The sequence below is a fragment of the Capricornis sumatraensis genome, chromosome 5, assembly GCF_032405125.1.
Source record: "Capricornis sumatraensis isolate serow.1 chromosome 5, serow.2, whole genome shotgun sequence".
In the NCBI taxonomy this organism is placed as follows: Eukaryota; Metazoa; Chordata; class Mammalia; order Artiodactyla; family Bovidae; genus Capricornis; species Capricornis sumatraensis.
In genome coordinates, this window is record NC_091073.1 from 87297207 (window position 1) to 87321031 (window position 23825).

Below are 23825 nucleotides of genomic sequence, written 5' to 3' on the forward strand. Positions count from 1 at the left end.
ATTCACACCTATTAAATTGCAAATTCCTGGCACAGAATCCAGTGGTTTTTAAGTTTCTCTGAACATCTCCCTACCACCCCTACACACATAGCTGGTTCTAGGAGCTTCCATGTGTGCCCTTCTCTTTATCTGTGTTTTCTGAAGCAGATTTCTTGTACCGTCTTTCCATTGAGGAGCTTAGCCGTGTCATGCCCAGCATTGCAGATGCTGCTAGTGTTGGCTCTGCACTGTGAAGAACTAGGAGATCACAGTGAATCTCACCCACTGAGTTGCAATTGTATAGCATCTTCCCAGAAGCAGAACAATGCCTGAATATGGGTTCATTGACTGATCTGAGCAAAGCAGAGGCTGAAGTTGGTAGTCAGCTGCACATCTCCCTAGTCTTCATCTTGTGGCCCCACGAGATATCCCTTGAGAACAAGTTTGAACCCTGTTGAATCTGCAAACCCTACTCTGGACTCAGGATTGCCTCCATGGCCCTTTGAAGTTCTTATTAGAGTAGTTGTCTTGAGTTTAGAGAAGGCAGTTACCATATTGGAATGTGTCTAGACCCTTAACTCCACTCTCCCAAGCCATCTCTTCTTACTCCGCATTGCCTGCTTTCCAGCTTATCACAGAGGATGCTAGAAAATGTGTCCTCTAGCAACACTACTTGTTTTGTTCTAAAGCAAGAATTCCGTTTCTGAGTCTTCAGAGTTAAATCATCATAGCATCCTGCTGCCACTCATATATACAGAGAATACCTCTCCTCTGAATGTATAATGATGGCTACTCCAGTGAACACCAGTGCCCCTAGATGGGTACAGCATGGTATCAACCCATTTAAAATGTTTGCCAGGGGAAGCTTCTTATAGAAAAAAAAAAAAAAAGTGCTTGAAACGGCACAATTCCTAATGGTCTACTTTAAGATCTTTCCACAAGATGCTGTTACCTTTCCTTTTCCTTCTATCTTGACAAAATAGTTTCAATTTTACATTATCTTAGAAGGATTAGATAAGTGACTTAAGTTTCCAAATTTGAGCAGCCTGTTTTGTGTAGTCATGCTGTCATGTTTCAGCCTTACTTATCATTCAGTGAATTCTATTTGTCCCCCTGGAATTTAAGTTTATAATGCTATATTATAATACCTGGTGTGAGATTATTATTAGAGGAAAATATTGTGACTTGTGGAATATAACCAATTCCTCCTCTTTATACTTTGCTTCCATTGAGTTATTGTCTGACTTCAACCAGCAAACCATTGGACTCATTCCTGAAAACACCTCTGCCTATTCTTACCATGTATGAAACTTCAAAATTTCTCAGACTTCCAAGAAACCCAGACTGATGCAAATATTTTTTCATTTTAGGTTATCTTTGTGTTTCGTTTTGGGTTTTTTTTTTAAATCTTAATGTAAACAGATAAATTTATCTGATAGATGTTTTGAAACTTCCTTGGCTCCTCATCCCCCATTGCAGACTCAGCTCACAGTGGGGCAGCCATCTGCCCATGGGTTTCTTTGTCTTTGTCAAATTACCCTTCCTATCCTTGTTGTGTAGGTCATTTGACATCCTCTCATAGCAAGTCACCTTGACTTCCGAAATGATTAGATCATACTGTGAGAGCTTATAGTATTTCTTAGTTGCAATGAGAATTTGTTCTGTTATGAAGATAATTCCTTTTGAACAATAAAAGTGAAATCTTTTCCCATAAAGAACTCCTGAGAGTAGATTAGAGTGAATTTTATCTCATTCTTTCTTAGACCTGTGTCGCACCACCCTTTAAAGGTTATAAAAGCCGAAAAAAATACCAGATCTCTGTGCATTTATCTGCCTAAGTATCCTTTTATTTTTATTATGCCCTTTCAAGAAAGGAGTGATGTGACCTTGGCATGGGTTGCAATGGAGGATTTGATGGCAGCGTAAGAGAAACAGTTTGCATATTTATCCAACAACAGGCTATTCATTATTTTCTATTATCTCAGCACCACTTCTCCATCACTTCCCTATGGAACCTATCCTGTGCACCCATTTCAGTCTACACATGGGAGAGAGATGGCTTTTGATTTCTTACAGCAAATATTTGACAGAAATTTCTCATTCCTCCAAAGGTAATATTTATTGGAGACTCCTTACTCTTCTAGAAAAACATTTTTAAACTTTCTCATGGTTTAAACACCCTGATGGAAAAAGATCTTAGCATACCTTCCAGTGGCCATCTGTACGTTAATCTATGAATCAAAAGAGAGGAAATAGTTTCAGTAGCCATGGCGACATGCATTGTTTGGCTGTGCTGTTTTTCATAGCTAGTTATTATTTAATCTTGCTAACTTTAAAACTGAAGAAGTCTGGAGCTAAGAGATTCCAGAGGCTTTGTTCAGCATGTAATTGGAATCAGGAGGGTGTCTGTGGGTAGAGGTCCTAGTAGGAAGAAAAGACTTCAGTCTGGTCTGCACAAGAATCTGATTGATATCAAAGAGAATACTGCTCAGTAGTTCCTTAAAGGATTAGTTTATCATGAGAAAACGACTGATGACTAAGGATTTTGTTGAAAGGAGAAGTGAAATATAGGGACTGAATAGCAATGTACAAGGACAAGGTATCTATAATAGTGGTGGCTCCTTGCCAGGTGGCTGAGTCTGTTCCTCCTAGCCGGGCAGTGGCACAGTCATTCCATAGTGATCATTCATATGCATTAATGCATTTTGATCTGAATCATTGGGATGACCCCTCAGTTTTTGGCTGCGGTGCCCATCAACAGAGCGGGCAGTTCCCAGAACTGTGTTCTCCTTGAATTCTTCCTTACTCCTTCCAATTTCCAAAGGAGGGAGTGCCTAGGATCTCTCTGTCTCTGCTCCATAGTGCAGAGTACTGTATCAATGTCCCAAGAAGCGAATACTCAGAATGTTGAAAGCAAGTACAACGAGTCACCAAAATGGTAAGTCTTTGCCCAACTTCAAAGGATATCACAGTGATGGTATTGTGAAACTTAGTATGTTTATTCCTAGACTATTTCAGTTCTGTAAAGAACCATCATGCCTAATCTGGATTTTTTTTTTCCAGCACACATTTAATGAAGCTAATTACCTATTGGGTGATGAAGAAAATCATTAATTGTCCAGTATTCCATAACGTTATCCGTTCACATGTTGAATCTTTTTCTTCTAATCCATGAAACAAACCATCAAAGGCTGAATCTGAACAGGCTCCACCCACAGAGCCGAAAGCCGAGGAGCCCACTGCTGCTGTTCCACCTGCCACTGGGCTGGACCTGGGACTGGACACGCGGGCTGAGGAGCCAGAGGAGGGGGCAGCGGTGAGCGCTCCCACCACTGCTGTGCTCATCTCATTCCATTTCTCCCTTCTCATTCCTGTTTCACTTGGGCCACATCACTTCCATATCTGTCACAGCTTCCCAAGTTCAAATGGCCTTTATTCTTTTGACAGTGAAAGTTCATTCTCTTATTTATTTATTTTTTTTTTTTTTAAAAAGGAAGATATCCAGAGACCTGATCTAACACTGTCATGTTGCCACAGGCTTGGTTCTCAATAAAGGGTACCTTGAATCTTTCTGCTACTCTCCCATTCATGGTAAATAGGTGGTAATAACTCACAAATAACCAGACTTGTTAGTGCTTGCCCCAGCTGTGATGGCTAATGGTGGACCTTCCATTAGGGACCAACCTGCAGATGATAAGCAGAAGGGTAATCACTTTGTTGTTTATGTCTCCATATTGATTTCTTACAGTATTAGTCTTGTGGGTTGGTTTAGGCCCCATGAGGGACTGAAATCCCACATTAAAAATCATTGAATCTACAAGGATTCCTATGTGTACAACTGTTTGCTCAAAATCAAGTCTGGTGCTGGCTGTCATAATGAGGGAGCTTAAGGATCTGTTTTGTGCAGAGGTGGAGACTCATCTGTCTGCCTGGAAACCTCTCACCTTGCTCGCTGCAGCTGTGTACCACACCACATCCTAAAGTGGAATGGAGTCTATATGCACCATATTGAATTGAATCATTTAACACACTTGGAAGTGTAGAACGATACCAAAGAAAATATAATCCAAAATACCCGTGGAGAGTAAAAAGAGTTTATTTATGAAATTCAGTTAAAGCATCTCCCAAGAATTTAATCAGAGTATTGCTGCTGCTGCTAAGTCGCTTCAGTTGTGTCCGACTCTGTGTGACCCCATAGACGGCAGCCCACCAGGCTCCTCTGTCTCTGGGATTCTCCAGGCAAGAATACTGGAGTGGGCTGCCATTTCCTTCTCCATTTAATCGGAGTACCATTTAGTAAATACTACACCCTTCACGTAATCTGTACAGAGAGGAGAACCAGTTTCCCAGTTTCCAAAATAACATTGCCTAGATGAGATAACTAGAGGAATGAAAGTTATAATTTTGCTGTTGGTGCCTTCTGTTATTTTGCCATGAAAAGGCAGGTCATCTGTCTAATTTATCATTTATTAATAGAGTAGAAAAATAAATAATAGGGCAAGATAGTGATGCAAATATAAATTAAGAATGACTCAAGAAAAATGGTCATATTTTCCATGTAGAGCTACAGAGTTAGGCCAAATCCTGAGAACAAGAAATGTTCTCTTTCTGCTAGCCTGAGTCCCTCCTAGGAGGGCTGCTTGCACCGACAGTAGACCGGGAAGTGCTAAGACACCATGCTCCACTGGAGAGTTTTCTCAACTCGCATCCCCAGATTCACAGGTGATCTTAGTAACTCAGTGCAGATTGAACTTTTTCATTTGGTGTCAGATTGTGATCTCTGCACCTAATTAGCATGATTTAAGTAACAAAGGAAGGCTTCCCAGGTGACTCAGTGGTAAGGAATCAGCCTGCCAATGCAGGAGCCTCAAGAGACATGGGTTCAATCCCTGGGTCAGGAAGATCCCCTGGAGTAGGAAATGGCAACCCATTCCAGTATTCTTGCCCAGAAAATCCCATGGACAAAGCAGCCTGGCAGGCTACAGTCCGTGGGGTTGCAAAGAGTCAAACACGACCAAGGAACTGAGTGGTGGTGGTTTAGTTGCTGAGTCGTGTCCGACTCTTGCGACCCCATGGACTGTTGTGACCCCATGGACTCTTGCGACCCCATGGACTCTTGCGACCCCATGGATTTTTGTTTTCTCAAATTCTAAGTTTATTGGTTGTCCAGTGAACAATCTGAGTAGGTATCAATTATCAAGTACCTACTTTATTATACATACTACATTTATCAAGATTTATGAAAGATTGGTGATCTTTGAAATCAAGGGTAGTGTTAAAAATACTTAACAAGCTGCATGGTACAAGCATCAACCATTACTAAACCTGGTTTCCTTCATGTTGACTGAAGAGATATTTGAAAGAATTCTTCATTCTGAAAATACTTGTCTCCTAAACTTCATTTGAACTTTAAAGAACGGAAATTTAGATTCTTTGTGAAATAGACTTCAAGCAGTTGATTTCTCCACCCTTAAAATGAACTAAAACATAATAGTAAGAGAGGGCAGCTCACAGCAGTTGAGTTTGCCTAATGCTTGTCGAAAGTGGATCCTTTTCATGTGTTTAGAATGAACATACTTGGATGAAGTCAGTTCTTCCCCAAGTTCTCCCTTCTACTTAAGCAAATAACATCAGACAGAATGTATTTTTATTCCCTAACATAGGTTTATAGCTTCTTTCTCTTGGTGATAATCAAGATAACATTAGGGTTATTTTTTCTGAAGAAAGGTCTCTTCAGTTGCTAGATATGTGATATTTAGTTGTAAAGACACAAAAATCCACACTGTGTCCCAAGCTCTTATTAAGCAGACTGGCTGTGGCTGTCATCAGTCAGGATGGGGTTGACGTGACCTTTTGAGGTCATCATTTTTGCTACCAAAATGTCACCACATGGTTATTATTTCTAGTCTTGACAGAATGCATTTCGTATGAGGTGAAATTTGTGGTGGGTTTGTTGAAAAAGAAACAAATGTAATTTTGAAAACAGGAAATGTGAGCAGTGGTTCACAAAGCAACCCTGGGCTCTCAAGAGAGGTTTATTACATTTTTGTTTGTTGTTTTATTCCCTGAATAGCTAATATTGCCTTTAGTTTTTCCCTACGGCACCAAAAGCACCAAATTTTACTGCTGTCTCTGCAGGATGCATTTTAAAAACCAACACTTGCTACCTCTTCTCTAGATGTTTCCATGTCGTATAAGTACTGAAAATTTTCTTTAGGAAAGATAATCAATATTTGTTTAGATATATATTAGAGAAATAGATTAAAAAATAAAGATTTTTTTTGCCTATATTTATTTAATTTTCTTCCAGAGAACCCCTCTTTCTCTAAATTTCTGTCTGATCCTATAGTTTGCTCAAACGATGTGAAGTGGACCAATGTCTTTTTTCCCTATTAGTTTTAAAGAAATAATGCAGTGTAATTGAGTTTAGGGTTTAGCATCGTTTCCAAAACAAATAAATGGGAAAAATATCAAGATAGATATTTTTTAAATATTTAGAATAATTTTAGAATCCTGAAAGGTGAAACACTGGCTACTTTTGATTTTGTTGTATTTTGTTTCTTTAAATATTTCACCAAACTTAAGTTGACTTGTCAAGGCCAATTTAAACCAACAAATACAGATGGATAGATAGGTAGATATAGATAGATATACCATGAACTTCATCTTGCAAGGGAATAGTTCTGGCTGTGTGTGTAGAAGGCATATGCTAGTTTCCCCGCTTCGTTCAGCTGGTAGACATACTTGAGCCTCTCTAGATGTGAAGCTCTGCTCTGGTGCTGGGGGATACGGTTTTGCAGGCAGTAGCTGTGGCTCCAGCCATCCTAGTTCACACGGAGCAGTGAGAGAGGAGGCTGACATTGCACAGCACTCAAGGCATCCTACTGTGATGAGCATATGGGTGAGAAACAGCACTGAGTTTTCTCCTTGTGCTGCGTGAACTTGGGAGCTCAGACTTCCACTGTGTCTCTACCTGTGAGCTTGGATCTGTCAGGGAGACACTGAGGACCAGAGGAAGCCAGATGAGGCTGATTTCTTGTCTGCTCTTCATTATCATGGGATTATGTTCAGATGCAAAGTACTCACTCTGAAGTATGCCTTACATATATAATTATATATATTTCCCTGGTGGCTCAGATGGTAAAGAATCTGCCTGTAATGCAGGAGATCGGGGTTCTGTCCCTGAGTTGGGAAGATCCCCTGGAGAAGGGAATGGCAACCCACTCCACTCTTCTTGGCTGGGGAATCCCATAGGCAGAGGAGCCTGGTGGGCTATGGTCCATGGGGTCGTGAACAGTCAGACCCGACTGAGCAACTAACAGACACACACACACACACACACACACCCCATGGGGCCCTGAACAGTCAGACTCGACTGAGCAACTCACACACACACACACACACACACACACACACACACACACACACACACACACACACACACACGGGCAGAGGAGCCTGGTGGGCTATGGTCCATGGGGCCCTGAACAGTCAGACCCGACTGAGCAACTCACACACACACACACACACACACACACACACGGGCAGAGGAGCCTGGTGGGCCATGGTCCATGGGGCCCTGAACAGTCAGACCCGACTGAGCAACTAACACACACACACACCCCAGAATTGTGTGTGTGTATGCATGCCTTGGAGACAGATTTACCTCTTTACTTTTCTTAGAAAAACAAAATCACAGGAATGGTTATTTTCTCTGAGTTTGACTGCACTCCTATTAGCAGCTAAGTACATTCTCAGTATCCCTCAGGCTAAACAAATAGCTGTTTCTTTTGTGTCCCAGGCACCCAGCAAAGATCTGGGTATATAATGCATGTCCAGTAAATTCTGAGTCATTGATTTGTTGATTGATTGACACTATAGTCTGCTTACCTGAATGAGACTACAGCCAAAGCTATTAAAATACAGATACTACAGGGTCATTTTCTTTCTGTTTCTATTCAGATAATTGAATTTTTGTATCTAGGAAAAGAAAACTGTTTATTGTGATCAAAAGCAGGACCACCTATCTTGTTATGCTGCCCAGGAGCCCTGTGACATCTGAGCCTCAGTTGCCACAAATGGAAAATGGGGTTAGTGTTAACTGCCTTCACAGTTTCCTACAAGGGCTTGGAAATAATCCATGTTCCTAGTTTAACATCTGGTACATAGAGGTCCCTCAAATGATGAGAGTTGGATAATATTATTGTCATCATCTTCATGATAAGTAGTCCCCCCAAGATAAGCATAAGTCAGTGAGACCTTTCCTCTGAGAAGGGGAAGGCCAGAGATGCGGAGGTGACAGCCCCCCCTTTCAGTGTGCTGCACGATGATATCAAGGGACTCAATCTTGTATAGGTCCCCATCCAGGTTCCTCCTGGATCCTGAAGAAGCTGCATCCCATCAAAATTCCTTGCCCTTTCTAAGAACACTTTGTCTCTTCTAGGGACCTTCCTATTGGGTCCACTGATAGGAAGTGTTCCAAACTTCACTGCCAGGAACATATGGGCTTTCAGAGGCATGCAGCCTCCTTCAGGAGCAGTGGAGAGAACACAAAGGCAGGTGAGTTCCAGAGATTGACACAAAGTTGATTCCAGTGGTCGGGCCAAGAACTTTCTTTCTCTCTACCATTGTACCAGGTCATGGGGAAGAGACAAAGTTAGCCAGGACTAAAATGAAGGTAACAGGATGATAGAAAACTCCCCATGCCTCACACTTCACAGAGCGGATTGACTTGGGGTTGTCAGTTTCCATCTCTGAAAATGGGGTGCTGGTTGTTTTCATATGTGGCTGATTTATTAAGTATTCATTAGCCACCTACCAGCTGGCATACACAGACTGTCTTCCCTGCTTCCTGGCGTCTCATGTTCCAAAGCCCTTTCTTACAAGACCCATGTGAGGATTGTGTGATGTTGTTATTTTGATCAGAGTGTTATGATTACATGTGAACATGGATATGAGGGTTCAGATTATTCTCCCATCTTTGAGGAGCCCTTTGTCTACAGTTGGTGCCTAGTGATTTTTTAGGTGTTACTTTTGGCATGTACTCATTGTGTTCTGTTGAGGTGCAATTTACGTAACATAAAATTAATCAATTTGAAGTGAACCTAACATAAATTAATCGATTTTTTATTGAGGTACAATTCACATAACAGTCGATTTAAAGATAAAACTTCAGTGGCTTTCATACATTTCTAATGTCGTACAACCACCTCATCTGTCTAGTTCTGAAACCTGTTCATCACCCCAAATTAAAACCTTGTGCACATAGTCCCCTCTGCCCCACCCCAACCCCGGGAACTGCCGGTCTGCTTTCTGTCTTTATGGATTTTTCTACTCTGGATATTTCATGTGCATAAAATCATACAATATATGACCTCTTGGTTCTGGCTTAGTGTATACTTTTATTTATAATATTGAGTCTCAAGCAACCCCAGTATTGCCTTACTCTGTGTGGCCTGCAGTAAAAAGCAGTTTATGACTAAAGACACCAAGAGAATTAAGGTATAGTCAACAGGACCATATCAAATACTAATAATTGACATGCCTTCTCTCACAGCAGTCCCAAGAAAGATGATATTTAGGAATCGTTATCCCATTTTGCAGATTAAGGAGACTGAGACACAGAGAGTTCAAGTGGTTTGAATGAAGATTATGTACCCAGAAAGCGATGGCATGAAGTGTGAATCCTGACATTTTAATTCATAGATACTCCTCTTTTAACTACTGCAGAGGCTATGTTTTTCAAAAAAAGCAGGTTTTAAAAGTATGTTTACAGACCAGTCTAAAGCCAACAGGATTACAGTTGGGCTGAAATCTCTCCATGCTCACACCAGGACTTTCTCCAACTCACACTTAGACTTGGTACATATTCCTGGTGTGAAGCTGAAGGATCAAAAAGGAACAGAAATGCTCATACAGCCCCAACCTTGAGCTTCTCTGAGGCAATGAGTATCCTGATCCTCCACTTTGGCTGCAAAGCAAGGATCTAAGGTGATATATTGGAAAGATCACTGAATAAGAGTCTGGAGAAATGGCTCTGTGGCTAACTGTTGAGGTGGCCTTGGGGAAATCATTTTCCCTTTCTGTCCAAGTTTCTTCACCTCTCTTCTACAAGTTGTGCTTGATACGCCATATGTTCTCTTGCTGCTCTCAAAAATCTACAACTTATTGCATTAAACCCTCATGGTAACGAGTACCCTTCATTCGTGTCTTATAGCTTCTATTTGCTAAGCAAATGGGGTGACAGATTGCACGGAGTATATTTTACTTACTCGAGTCAGAGGCTGTCATATCCGAAGGTAGAGAGTTGGGTCTTCTAAGGGTGACTATCAACTCCTTATCCTTCCTCAAGATCCAGTCCCCTGACTACCATCTGGATGGGTCCCAGGCTACCCAGGGAGGTGCCCATGGTTCTGGCAGGGCCAGGGTTGGGAGTTTTAAGCATGGTGATATATAGGTGATTGGCAGATCTCCATTTTTTGGTCTCGACTCTGGGTGTGCCTGGTAGCCCTGCCTCAGCTTTCTGCCAACCTGAGCCTGGACCTACTCACAAGAAGGCAATTTGAGCAGTGGCAGCAAATGCTCAAAGACACCATAGCCAGGCAGAGTGAAATGTTTATTGTGTAGTAAAGGCATTTGCCTTAAATAAGCTCTTTGCAGTTCCCACTGAGGCTGTGTTTTGTGGCTACTTCTGAAACTAATACTTGATCACATCAAAACCTCTGACAGTGTGCAACACACAATATTTACCTTTGCTTGTAAAGATAAATCCACTTTTCCTATCCATTTCTCCCAAAGAAGAGATTGCAAATAATCTCTAATTAAAACTTTGTTTTAATATGTACTATTATTGGATAGTCCACAATGACCTTAAAGGCCAAATTAACCCCAAATTCATTAACTTTGGTATTTCATCAGGAGATTGTAATTTATAAAGAAAGTATAGAGCTAAATCGGACAGATGTTGCCATGGCAACCCCTCTGCCAGCAGATGAGTTGCACTGGGACCAGGCTGCTGAAGGTTTATGATGGGACTGCAGGCCATACTAGGAGAGTAGATTGAAAAGGATGATTAAGATGAAGGTCGGGGAAGGGGGCAAACCATGAAATTCCTTTATTAGAAAGAAAACGTGAAAGTGTTAATCACTCAGTCATGTCTGACTCTTTGCTATCTCGTGGACTGACACCCTCCAGGCTCCTCTATCATGGATTTCTCCAGGCAAGAATACTCAAGTGTATTGTCATTCCCTTCTCCAGGGAATCTTCCCAAACCAGGATTGAACCTGGGTCTCTTGCATTGCAGGCAGATTCTTTACCATCTGAGCCAACAGGGCAGCCCAGAAAGAAAATGCAGAGAGTAGCAAACGAAGTTAGTAATACCAGGTACTACAAAGGAAGGGAACACCAGTGGTGGTGAGGTGTTCCCTGGGAGAGCTCATGCCACGCCACAGTTGTACTGAAGGGAAATTGTCACCTGCCATTTTGTTTTTTGGGTTACTTTTTAGTATTTATTTGACTGAGCCAAGTCTTAGTTGCAGCATGCAAACTCTTTAAGTTGTAGTATGTGGGATCTAGTTTCCTGACCAGGGATTGATCCTGGGCTCCCTGCACTGGAGCACAGAGTCTTAACTACTGGACTATCAGGAAAGTCACTGCTGTTTTCTAAGTGTAGTTTATGTGAAAAGGGGTACTCTCCACCAGGCTCTGTGTTAGGACAGGGATTTTCTCTTCTCCAGTTGCCTCTTAAGCTTTTCTTTCAGATGGATCCTGAAGGAAATCCTGTATTTTCATAACACGCTTGTATTTTCAGACAAGTCAAGAGCTCAGGTTGGATCCAGAAGAAGGCAAGGGCAGCCTGCAGCCAGGATCCACACTGTGGGATCCATCTCCCTTTTTTACTTCCCAGAGGGACTCAGGGGTCACTCCAGCTCTAGTGTTTATCAGTGGGAGAGTCAGAACTAAAACCTGAGTCTCTAGCTCCATCTCCAGGGCTACTCACCCACCATCATATTTCCTCACTTGTCAAATGAGAACACAGGGCATGTAGGGGGCTTACTGTACCTGCTCATATCCCCATCTGTGAATGTGCAATGCACAGTATTTACTTTTGTTTGTGAAGATAATCCGCCTTTCCTAGATGAGCCCTCTGATCCTTCCAGCTTTGGAATCAAATCAATGTTTAACTTGTGAACATAGCTAAGACTGCCCAAGTGCCCCGTTTCTGTGTGTTTTCAGTTATAATTCTGCAGTGCACTGGAAAAAACCAGGATGATCTTCTTTTCCACTTTCTCATTCTGTCCATGTATTTCTAAACAATAGAATTTTCAGGAATATTGGCAAAAATAATGATGAGAAATTCTACCTAACCAACCTCTTCTCAATAGCTTTTTACCATATGATTTGTATCAGATATGAGGGGTTTCATGACATGGTTGCTTAGGTACCCAGATCATGTCTGCAAATAGATTTTGAAGCTATGAATCTCATCTTTTTGTTCATTTCACTTATTTTTTAATGGAGTATAATGGCTTTACAATGTTATATTGGTTTCTGCTGTACATTGAAATGATTGTACAGCAGAAATGTACTCCCCATCCCCCTGCCTTGGACCTCTCTGCCACCCCACACCCCCAGATCTCATCTTAAAGACAGCATTCCTAGAGTGTAAGTGAATGCACTGGCTGTAAGAGCACACTCAAATTCTTCAGCAAACATTGCTTGTTTGCAGTTGACAGTAGGAAGTCATGGGTCTGTGGAGGCGCCAGGTCTTGGCATCACAGTGAAACTCTAATTTGAGAGGTGCATTGTCTACTTGAGTGCTGGTTGGTGTGAAGAAACACAAAATTTAGAATCAGATTGTCCCAATCCTAGTTTACTGACTTCTTGAGTTACTTCAGCTCTTAAGTATGAGTTGATTTGTGTAGAAAGTGGGACTATATCTAATAGGGCTGTTGGACGAATAATATATGATAGATGTAAAACACCTGGGATGGTGCCTGGAAAACTGTAGAGTCTCAGTAAATGTCAGTTTCCCCCACAGGCTGCAGAATGTGCATATACTGAAACTGTCAGAGGCTCTGCCGAGAGCAAATGTCAGGAAGATGGCTACTCTCTGATTTTAGTGTAATCAAATAAAAAGTATATATATTTCTTACATTCTTTACTTATCATTAAGAAATATATTTCAGGCATTGTTCAGAGCAAATATTGACAAGAAAACAGTGAATAAATAATAAATTACACAAAGCCCACAGATTACAAATTCCTCTGCAGCCGATCAGGGCTCTTACTTGTCTCTATTCTCATCCTTGTTGATCTGCTTCTAAGAAGGGCACCCGCAGCCAGAGGGCCTGGCTGGTTTCTGTCACCCCTGGTGCTCCCGTGCTTTGCAGGATACGGGTACCATTGTTACATTGCATTCATGTCACTCTACTTCCAGAAAATTTCACTAAGGCCAGTAGGTATTTGAAAAGACTGTCACGAATACCAATACATATAGCTTTCCACCAAGAGGATTGTTGACGCAGACGATAAAAAGGCAGTAAGATCTGTACAGTATGGTAAACTGAGAAATGCTAACCTCAGAGAAGGTCCCATGTGGGTCTCTGTGACTTCTGTGATTAATGTGCAAATTGTTTATAGGGTGCTTGTCCTGCACAGACCTTGTGGATACAGTAAACAACCCGCAGACAGGGAGAACGAATTTTAACCTGTTTTTGCATTGGATGTTTTCCACCAAAAATCGATTAGGCCAACCAAGATAGTATACCAAGGTAGTATAATTTTGGCAGCAGAAAAGGTACTAGTGTTTCTCTTAAAATGTAAAGAGAAAAAAATTTGATAATGTTGAATATCAAAGGCTTGAAATACTTTCAGTAGTTTCAGCCCTCTGGTCTCCCTTAAAAACAACAGCAGCAACAACAACAAAAAAGCACTTAAAAAATATCCAGTAGCAGTCATTAGTCACTGTGGTTGCAGGTATAACATCTGTGATAGCAAGCAGAGTCTAGAAAAGACTAAATTTAGAGTCTAAAACTATATTAGCTAACAAATTGGAATGCATAAAAATAATCATAAAAGAGGGATAACTCCCCCTGAAAACCTTTTTAATCTGTTCTTGATTTATCTGGAGCAAACACTGAATCTGAGCAAATGGATTCTATTTCCACTGTATCTTTGTGTTATCTATTATTGCTGCCAGTAAATAGGCACTGGAAATATTTTGGTAAGAGCAGAAACTATGGGGCAGATTCCAGACATAAGGTGAGGATCAGAGGATCCTTGATTTTCGGAGCAGTGTCGGACAGAGGCAGAAAGATGCAAGGGAATACAGGTAGAGGCAGTGCTCTCTTTTTGTAATGTTCCTGCATGTATGCATGCTCAGTCACTTCAGTTGTGTCAGGCTCTTTTCAACCCTATGGACTGTAGCCCGCCAGGCTTCTCTGTCCATGGAATTCTCCAGGCAAGAATACTAGACTGGGTTGCCATGCCCTCCTCCCGGCAATCTTCCTGACCCAGGGATCACACCCAAGTCTCCTGCATTACTGGCAGATTCTTTACCGCTGAGTCACCAGTGCTGTGCTGTGCTTAGTCGCTCAGTCATGTTTGACTCTTTGCAACCCCATGGACTGTATCCTGCCAGGCTCCTCTGTCCATGGGGATTCTCCAGGCAAGAACAGGAGTGGGTTGCCATGCCCTATTCCAGGGAATCTGCCCAACCCAGAGATCGAGCCCAGGTCTCCCACATTGCAGGAGGATTCTTTACCATTAGAGCCACCAGGGAAACCCTGTAATGTTCTTAAGGTTTCTAAAATCAGAATATTAATTTCAGCTAGGGAAATAGAAATTCATTTCTAATGGACTCAGAGAAGGCTGGAAGAGTGATCGTTTCTTCCCTTTTTAAAGTAGGTCACTCAAAGTGTTTTACTTCTCCTCTGTATAGTCAAGAGCTTCCCTGGTAGCGCTAGTGGTAAAGAACCTGCCTGCTAATGCAGGAGACTTAAGAGACATTGGTTTGATTCCTGGGTTGTGAAGATCTCCTGGAGGAGGGCATGGAGGAGGGATTCTCCCATGGGCAGAGGAGCCTGGTGGGCTGAAGTCCATGGGGTCACAAAGAGTCAGAGTTGACAGGTGACAGCACATGCATGCTCTGCAGCCAAAGTGCCGTTTCCTTGGCACCTTGTCTTTATTATCAGCGTTACTTTTAGTATTTAGGTGATTTTTATTTTCTATCATTCTTATCAACGATTTTCTATATGCTCTTTTTTGTGACAGGGGTCAGGTAAATTGGTGACATTGTCTTTATTATCATTGTTACTTTTAGTATTTAGGTGATGTTTATTTTCCATCATTCTTATCAACGATTTTCTATATGCCCCTTTTTGTGACAGGGGTCAGGTAAATTGGTGACACATTTGAGCTTTGCTCTTTTGAGGTCAGAGTATCAGAGCAGGCAAACAGAACCCTTGGTCTCCACCTGCTGGTGGCCGGCGTCACTGCAGCCACCCTCTCAGATCCAGTCGATGAGGATGCTTGTTAAAATTATTAGCAAAGGAAAGGTATATCCTGCACTAGTAAGATCAGATAGTTATATACAGCTGTAGAGATAAATCAGGAACTCATTAGTAAAATCTTATTTGTGTAGAGTTAAAAGATTACTTTTGGCCACCCCAGTCCATACTTGACAGAAATCTATTCTCTTCAGGAGATACATCGATTCACTTGAGAGTAAAATGCAGTTACTAATAGTATGTGTTTGGAACATGTATTTAAGGAAGGTTTTATGTGTAATCACTTGGGGGAGCAGTCTGTCATGTAACCTAATGTCTGTTTTCTGATCTGTAATAGAACGTCTGTGTGTGTGTATGGTAGTAGTCACCACTCAGCTTACCCATGCTGTCTGCGTGATACAGAGTCTGTCTGGCCCAAAACTGTTGAAACCAGGGGGGTGATCACTCCATAGGTGTGACTTTTTTTCAGACAGATGGAAAGTGTATATAACTTAGAATGAGGACAACACAACTTGCTTTCTACATTTGAACTCCTAAGTCCATTGTATACACAGTGTGTTTATGTATAGTTTATGTGTAGTTTCTTAGGATCCTGGAGAGAGCTTGTTGGTTTCCCCAACAGCAAAGCTAAGAGCCCTTGTTTATCACTCTTCTTGAAATTAAGATGGCCTCCTAAGTTATATTCTGAGCATTACTCTTTTAACAGTGGCAACAATAACATATATAAAAGATCTATGTTTATGTAAAACAAGAGATATAATTCTTTTAAATTTTTAAGTTAACCTTTTATTATGGGAGCTTTCAGTCATTCTCCTAAATATAAATCCCCCTGTACCTCATACCCCACCTAAGTAATTATCAGTGCTTATAATGAACCTGAAATAAGTATCATGTAAAAGGGTTGTTTTTCTGAACTCATGTACTTAATGACAGAGTAGGGAAAAAAACTACATTCTATGTCATGGCCAGTGACTGTGTTTTAAATCATTGCATACTTTGTGGAGATAATAGGATATCAAATTCTGATAATCGGAAATTCTCCTGCTGCTGCTGCTAAGTCACTTCAGTCATGTCCGACTCTGTGCGACCCCATAGACGGCAGCCCACCAGGCTCCCTCTTCTCTGGGATTCTCCAGGCAAGAACACTGGAGTGGGTTGCCATTTCCTTCTCTAATGCATGAAAGTGGAAAGTGAAATCGCTCAGTCGTGTCCGACCCTCAGCGACTCCATGGACTGCAGCCTTCCAGGCTCCTCCGTCCATGGGATTTTCTCCTAAGAGAAGGAAATAGCTTCTAAGAATATGAGTGATACTTGTCCATATAACAAATACTACACTGCTAGCATTATTTTTCATTTCTAAAGTAAAATGTTGTAGAAAATATATTCAGCAACAGGTTAATTTTATATTAGTTATTTTTGTTTTTTTTTTTAACTACAGTGTGGTTGGTTCACGATAGTGTTAGTTTCAGGTGTAGAGCAAAGTGATTCAGTTATATATATATATATATATTCTCTTTCAGATTCTTTTCCCTTCTAGATTATTACAAGATATTGAGTATAGTTCTGTGCTATACAGTAGGTCCTTGTTGGTTATCTATTTTCTATTTAGTAGGCTGTATATTTGGAGAGGAGAATGGCATCCCACTCCAGTATTCTTGCCTGGAGAATCCCATGGACCGAGGAGCCTGGTGGGGTTACAGTCCATGGAGTCGCGAAGAGTCTGACACAACTGAGTGACTGACACACACACACGCACACACACACACAGGGTGTATATTGCAATGGGTTATTTTTATAAATAAAGGTACTTCTGAGTCAGAAGGAGGTTTTTTAAATGCCCCGCTATGACCATAGGTGTGTGGCTCAGGATCGCCGTTTCCCATTTCTGAGGCCTGTTCAGCAGGCACTGTCGTTGCCCTTTTCAGTATTCTGAAAATACTGGAATATTCTGTCTATTGCCCTGTTCAGTATTCTGGGTTCAACAGTTAAAGTTTCTGCATCATGAAAGCTTTCCTAACTTAATAGGACAAACTGGGTAGAGTTTATTCAATAAGGGAAAAGAATGATTAATGCTAATCACATCAGCTAGCAAGATCAGTTTTTGAAAGATGCTTCCTGAGTGTATTATATACAATCAATCTACAGTGCTCCTTTTTCTCAGTCTTTCTGATTTGAATCTCTCAAATCAAGTCTGCAAACTGATATGAGAGTCTTGTAAAGACTTGGACTCCATAGCCAATCTGTTCAAAACTAAAATTTCTGATTGTACTTTATTTCATTATTCCAAGTTTTACATACTACCTAAAGCTCTTCTGACTACATTCCAACCTTAGAAACAAGATTCTCATTTTTTTCTATTTTGTGTTTCCTAGTAAAGGAACCTAAATCTGATTTAATTTGAATTATCATATATATTTGATGACAAAAATGATTCTCCCTTCATTCTCAAGAGGTCTCTTGAGAAACTTGCTAATTATTTTTTTAAATGAATGTAATTTGGCTTACGGGACCTTCTCCATGCAGCTTTGAAAGTTTATATTTTTAAATGCAGTTTATAAAATTCTGACTGTGTGATAAGGGTGCTTGTCAGTGGCTTTCTTCTGTGGTCCAGGTAGTACTGGGCTTGGGCCCCTTCCATTTTTGTCACTCAGATATCCTTTGCAATATTGCTGTCATCTTCTTTCAGCCAACAAGGATTAGAAAGAGCTTGTGGAGGGGACTGTGCACACCTTAAAAGCCGTGTTTCAAAAGTGGCAAGTGTCGCTCCCATTCACATTCCATTTGCTACACCCACCTGCAAGGAAAGCTGAGGAATGTAGCATCACTGGGGGCCCAGGAGGCAGAGGAGTCAGACCTTGGAGCAGATGGCAGACTCTGCTGTACCTGAATACTGGGCTTTGGGACATGACAAAGAAAGCCTGAAGTCTGATGGCCTCAGAAGAGGGGGGAGACATGACAGGGCTGAGTCTGACTCTTACTGAGGCCTGTTTGGTTTACAGATCATCCCTGGACCGGAGGCTGATGTGACGGCTGGGACCTTGGTGCCGGCAGCCGAGGGAGTCCCGGTGGAGGAAGCAGAGACAGAGAAGGCAGCTCTTCCCGCTGGAGCAGGAGCAAGTTTAGAGGAGGCCAAGACTGACACCGAAGCCACAGAGGCCATGGATGGTGACAGATCTCAACTGGAAGAAGCAGAAGCAGCGGCCACTCAGGTACATGTCCTAGTAAACAGAGTTTCAGGGAGATGTGGCCACTGGAACCTCTGCCGGCTGATGGTGATACCTCTTTTGGAGGTGGAGTAATGGATGGTATGTAGCCATTTTGTGGCTCCCACTCCACCAAAACGACATATTTGATTCTCAGAAAAAGTGATCTCCGCATTCTCCTGTATCAGCATCATGAAGCTCCACATGGCTCCCCTTGCTCTGGTGGACTGGGCTTAAGCACAGATAGGGGCAAGGAAAACCATGGTATTAAGTGATGGAGAAAAAGAATGAAGCACAGATGAGGAAAAGGATGTGAATGGTGGGAGGGAGGAGGAAGAGAATTTGATAGAACAATAGGCTTGTTGGGTGGATTAGGTGAGATAATAGCCAGAGTCCTCAGCTGGGTGCCAAGCACATAGTGGGAAGCCAGTATTAGTAGTTAAGTCATATTACTATTATTACTCTTTATTATTCAGTTCAGTTCAGTCGCTCAGTTGTGTCTGATGCTTTGCAACCCCATGGACCGCATCATGCCAGGCCTCCCTGTTCATCACCAGCTCCCAGAGCTTGGACATCAAACTCATGTCCATTGAGTCGGTGATGCTATCCAACCATCTCATTCTCTGTCATCCCCTTCTCCTCCTGCCTTAAATCTTTCCCAGCATCAGGGTCTTTTCAAATGAGTCAGCTCTTCACATCAGGTGGCCAGAATATTGGAGTTTCAGCTTCAGCATCAGTCCTTCCAATGAACATTCAGGACTGATTTTCTTTAGCATGGACTGGTTTGATCTCCTTGCAGTCCAAGGGACTCTCAAGAATCTTCTCCAACACCACAGTTCAAAAGCATCAATTCTTTGGTACTCAGCTTTCTTTATAGTACAACTCTCACATCCATACATGACCACTGGAAAAATCATAGCTTTAACTAGATGGATCTTTGTTGGCAAAGTAATGTCTCTGCTCTTTAATATGCTGTCTAGGTTGGTCATAACTTTCCTTCCAAGGAGTAAGTGTCTTTTAATTTCATGGCTGCAGTCACCATCTGCAGTGATTTTGGAGCCCAGAAAAATAAAGTCACTGTTTCCACTGTTTCCCCATGTATTTGCCATGAAGTGATGGGACCTGATGCCATGATCTTCGTTTTCTGAATGTTGAGCTTTAAGCCAACTTTTTCACTCTCCTCTTTCACTTTCATCAAGAGGCTCTTTAGCTGTTCTTCATTTTCTGCCATAAAGGTGATGTCATCTGCATATCTGCAGTTATTGATATTTCTCCTGGCAATCTTGATTCCAGCTTGTGCTTCCTCCAGCCCAGCGTTTCTCATGATATACTCTGCATATAAGTTGAATAAGCAGGGTGACGATATACAGCCTTGACGTACTCCTTTTCCTATTTGGAACCCATCTGTTGTTCCATGTCAAGTTCTAACTGTTGCTTCCTGACCTGCATACAGGTTTCTCAAGAGGCAGGTCAGGTGGTCTGGTATTCCCATCTATTGAAGAATTTTCCACAGTTTATTGTGATCCACACAGTCAAAGGCTTTGGCATATTAGAGTGCCTTAAACTCTCCATTAGGCTCCTTTTACCAAAAGTCCATCCCTATGTTGGGTAATGGGTCATTAATATGACATGAAGTTGGGGTTACCCCAGAAACATGAAGGCAATAAGTACAGATACTCCTAATGTGAGGCCTCAGACCCAGAGGCCACAGCAAGGACGGCTCTTCTAAACCCCATGTTCTTGCTCCTTTGAATTCTAAGTAGAAATATTGAAGAGTTGGTTTAATGTGAGGTTTTGCTTTTTCCTGATTATTTCACTTATAGTAAATTTCCAGAAATCTTTCCAGAGTTCCTTAATGCTTGAACCTACATGATCCTGTTCAAACAGCTGGCAGCGGTACTACTTAGAGAAATAACTCAAAAGTATATTCTATATTTTTCCATAGATTGTCTTGTCACAGTGCCAGGCATATTTCTGTATGTATGATGATATGCTTATTGAGAGAATGTATTATTTTCCCCAAATTGAAGAATGGAGGTGCCTATTTATGTTCACTGATATCTGAGGATATATAGAACTTGATCTCCAGGCTTCCAATATGCTAGTGAAATTCCCTTCCCTGCTCATCTTTGTTAAAGAATAAAACAGGTCTTGATCCTTTGATTCTGCTTTTCCCCTAGATAGCACAGTACTTAGAGCAGTTGGTGGGAATTGTCATCACTCAAGTTATCATTGCAGTGTGAGCTCTGATGATAACCAGCAAGCAAAGGACATCTCCAAACAGGGGCCAGATCTTTACTAACAATAGGGTTTCCAGGAGAAAAGCAATCACAGGTGGTTAAATGTCAGTTTCAAGTGAGGGTTACTATTCAGTGGCACAAGAATGGACCACTGTGAAAAGGAGAGCATCTTCAGAGTCTAGCTACATTCCCTGTCAGGATTATACCCCTCCTCCCATCACGATTAACCTCTCTCCCGAAAATCTGCTAGTCCACTTCCCCACTTCCTGAGAAACCTGTCTTGCCTAACTGCCTGGTTGTTCAAGGATCCACAAATTGGTCCCACTAAAGGTTTCTGTCTCAGGAGACAGAAAAAGGAGGCCCTGTTGGGAAGAATGTTTTGCCAGGCGGAAGGATTTGAGACCAAGAAGTTGGGTGAAGGGCAGACGTTTAGCTGGATGGGAGACGTGGGCAAAGTGGAACCACTTGGGTGGGATGGGCTAGAGGAAACTCCTGGAGAGTACAGAAGCCTTCTTTCCCAGCCCTTGCCCACACCACCGTATTTTTCTCCCCCCAGGAGAAGGTCATCCCTTCTGTTGTCATACAGCCCGCCTCCAACAACGAAGGGGAGGGAGAACATGAAGGAACCGTGGATGCAGAGTACAAGGAGGTGGCTGATGACACGGCTCTTCCGGGCCCCACCAGTGAGATGCCAGAGCTGGCCTCGGAGGAGCAGAAGGCGGCCAGAGCCTCCCAGCCTGCACCTTCCGCTCCCTCTGCAAGCGAGGCCTTCCAGGAAGTGCCTCCTGGCTTCCTCTACAAGGTTCTAACTTTTATTTTGCTCTTTTTTTTCTTACTTTATTCAGTGTCAGGAAAATACAGTAGTAAAATCTGTCACCTTTGATGGAGAACACAGTGTAATTAAATTTAGTCTTGTCTTACTTGAGGACTCTGTTTCAGTTTGATTTGCAGTTAACCACAGTTCATTGTTTTGGAGAAGGAACTGGCAAGCCACTGCAGTATTCTTGCCTGGGACATCCCATGGACAGAGGAGCCTGCCAGGCTGCAGTCCAGAGGGTCGTAAAGAGTTGGACAGGACTGAAGCAACTTGGCACACAAAGTTCATTGTTCAGTTTCAAAGCTTGTAAATTTGGTGGTCTTGTCTACACAAACGGATACGCTTCGGATGCCACATGCCGCACTGACTGTTAAATATGTTTTCAGTTCTCTATGATCTGCTTTACAATTTTGCTTCAGTTAAAGCTGAGTCTCGTTTAAAAAGGAGAAATGTGTTTCCGGTCCCTTGACATTTCTTACTTTTTAATCTGGTGACTGTTTGTCTTTCCTTTGCTTTGAAGCCCTTTTGTGCAGACTTGGTTGTCTGGTTTATTCTTTTTGCCATATATATTTATTGTTTTTGTTACTGTATTGCTTTTGCCTTCATCCTCACATCGCATTATAACATGGTAAGATTTCCATGCTGCTGGGCTGCAAGAAGCACAGTCATGTCTTCTATATTTTAACAACTGGTAATTAAAGAAAGTTCGGCCGCAAGGTAAATGATATGCCCCTTGGTAGTGAGTGGGGTGATTTTTTCCACCCCAAGTGCCCCCTTGAGCTCCCCCTAGAGCCTAGGGCTTGAAATCATCCGTGTGCTTATCTGCTTCTTGCTGGAGGGCAGGAAACACCTTGCTGCAATTGCATGGCACAAAAAAAGGAGTCCATAAATATTTTAAAAGTGAATAAATATGTTAATTGGCTTCTATGATAAGGAAGGGAGAAGGCAATGGCACCCTACCTGCATGTGGCATGTTTCTGCTGTACCATTTATTAAACAGGCTATTCTTTATTTTATGTTCTTTGCTCTTTTGTTGTAAACTATTCAGATATGGGAGAAGGCAATGGCACCCAACTCCAGTACTCTTGCCTGGAAAATCTCACAGACGGAAGAGCCTGTTGGGTTTCAGTCCATGGGGTCACGAAGAGTCGGACATGACTGAGCGACTTCACTTTCCCTGTTCACTTTCATGCATTGGAGAAGGAAATGGCAACCCACTCCAGTGTTCTTGCCTGGAGAATCCCAGGGACAGCGGAGCCTGGTGGGCTGCTGTCTGTGGGGTCACACAGAGTTGGACACGACTGAAGCGACTTAGCAGCAGCAGCATGATAAGGAAACAAATGATGGAGGGAAAGTTTTTCTCAGAGAGGCCATCAAATGCCTATTTAGTCTTCATCAATGGAAGGGTCCTTACCAAAAAGCCCAGTTTAAATACCTTTTTAATAAAAGTGTTAGTCACTCAGTCATGTCCGACTCTTTGTTGCCCCATAGACTAGCCCACCAGGCGCCTCTGTCCATGGAATTCTCCAGGCAAGAATACTGGAATGGGTAGCCAATCCCTTCTCCAGGTGATCTTCCCTTCCTAAGGATCGAAACTGCATCTCCCACACTGTAGGCAGATTCTTTACTGTCTAAGGGAATCCCCATACTTAAGCCTAATACCCGGGCTTAAGCCAGGAGCTTAAAGGTAGATGATCCTACCTAATAGATTATAGTTGGAATACTAATAAGCATATTTGACTTGGCATTTCCAAATTCAGCTCTTTGTCTTTTAAAAAGTATTAAATATGTGTGTGTTTGTAGGGATGGAATTGAGTAGAATAGTCATTGTCTTTTTCTTCTATTTGCTCCTTAGAAAGTAGCTGCTACCTTGCCACCTCCATTGGGGACAGGTGGGCTTAATAGATTGATGAATTAATTAATATGGAGGAAAAAACTAGACATGTGGCCACTAAGCCAGTGCTCCACTGTGATGAAGTCAAGGATGCAGGGATGCCAAGCAAGGTCAGATCTGGCTGGGACCCTCCCTGACTTTGCTCAGTAGCTGCACACTGTGAGTTGGGGAACAGCATTTACC

General features: G+C 42.1%; 1 protein-coding gene across 1 annotated transcript in view; it reads left to right on the forward strand.

The window, feature by feature from the left end:
• AMPH (amphiphysin) overlaps positions 1 to 23825 on the forward strand; it is a 205970-nt gene that overhangs the window by 176677 nt on the left and 5468 nt on the right. The window contains exons 17-18 of the mRNA XM_068972726.1: positions 18488 to 18697; positions 21488 to 21733. Coding sequence (XP_068828827.1) covers positions 18488 to 18697; positions 21488 to 21733 — 456 coding nt within the window. The remainder of the gene's footprint in view (positions 1 to 18487; positions 18698 to 21487; positions 21734 to 23825) is intronic.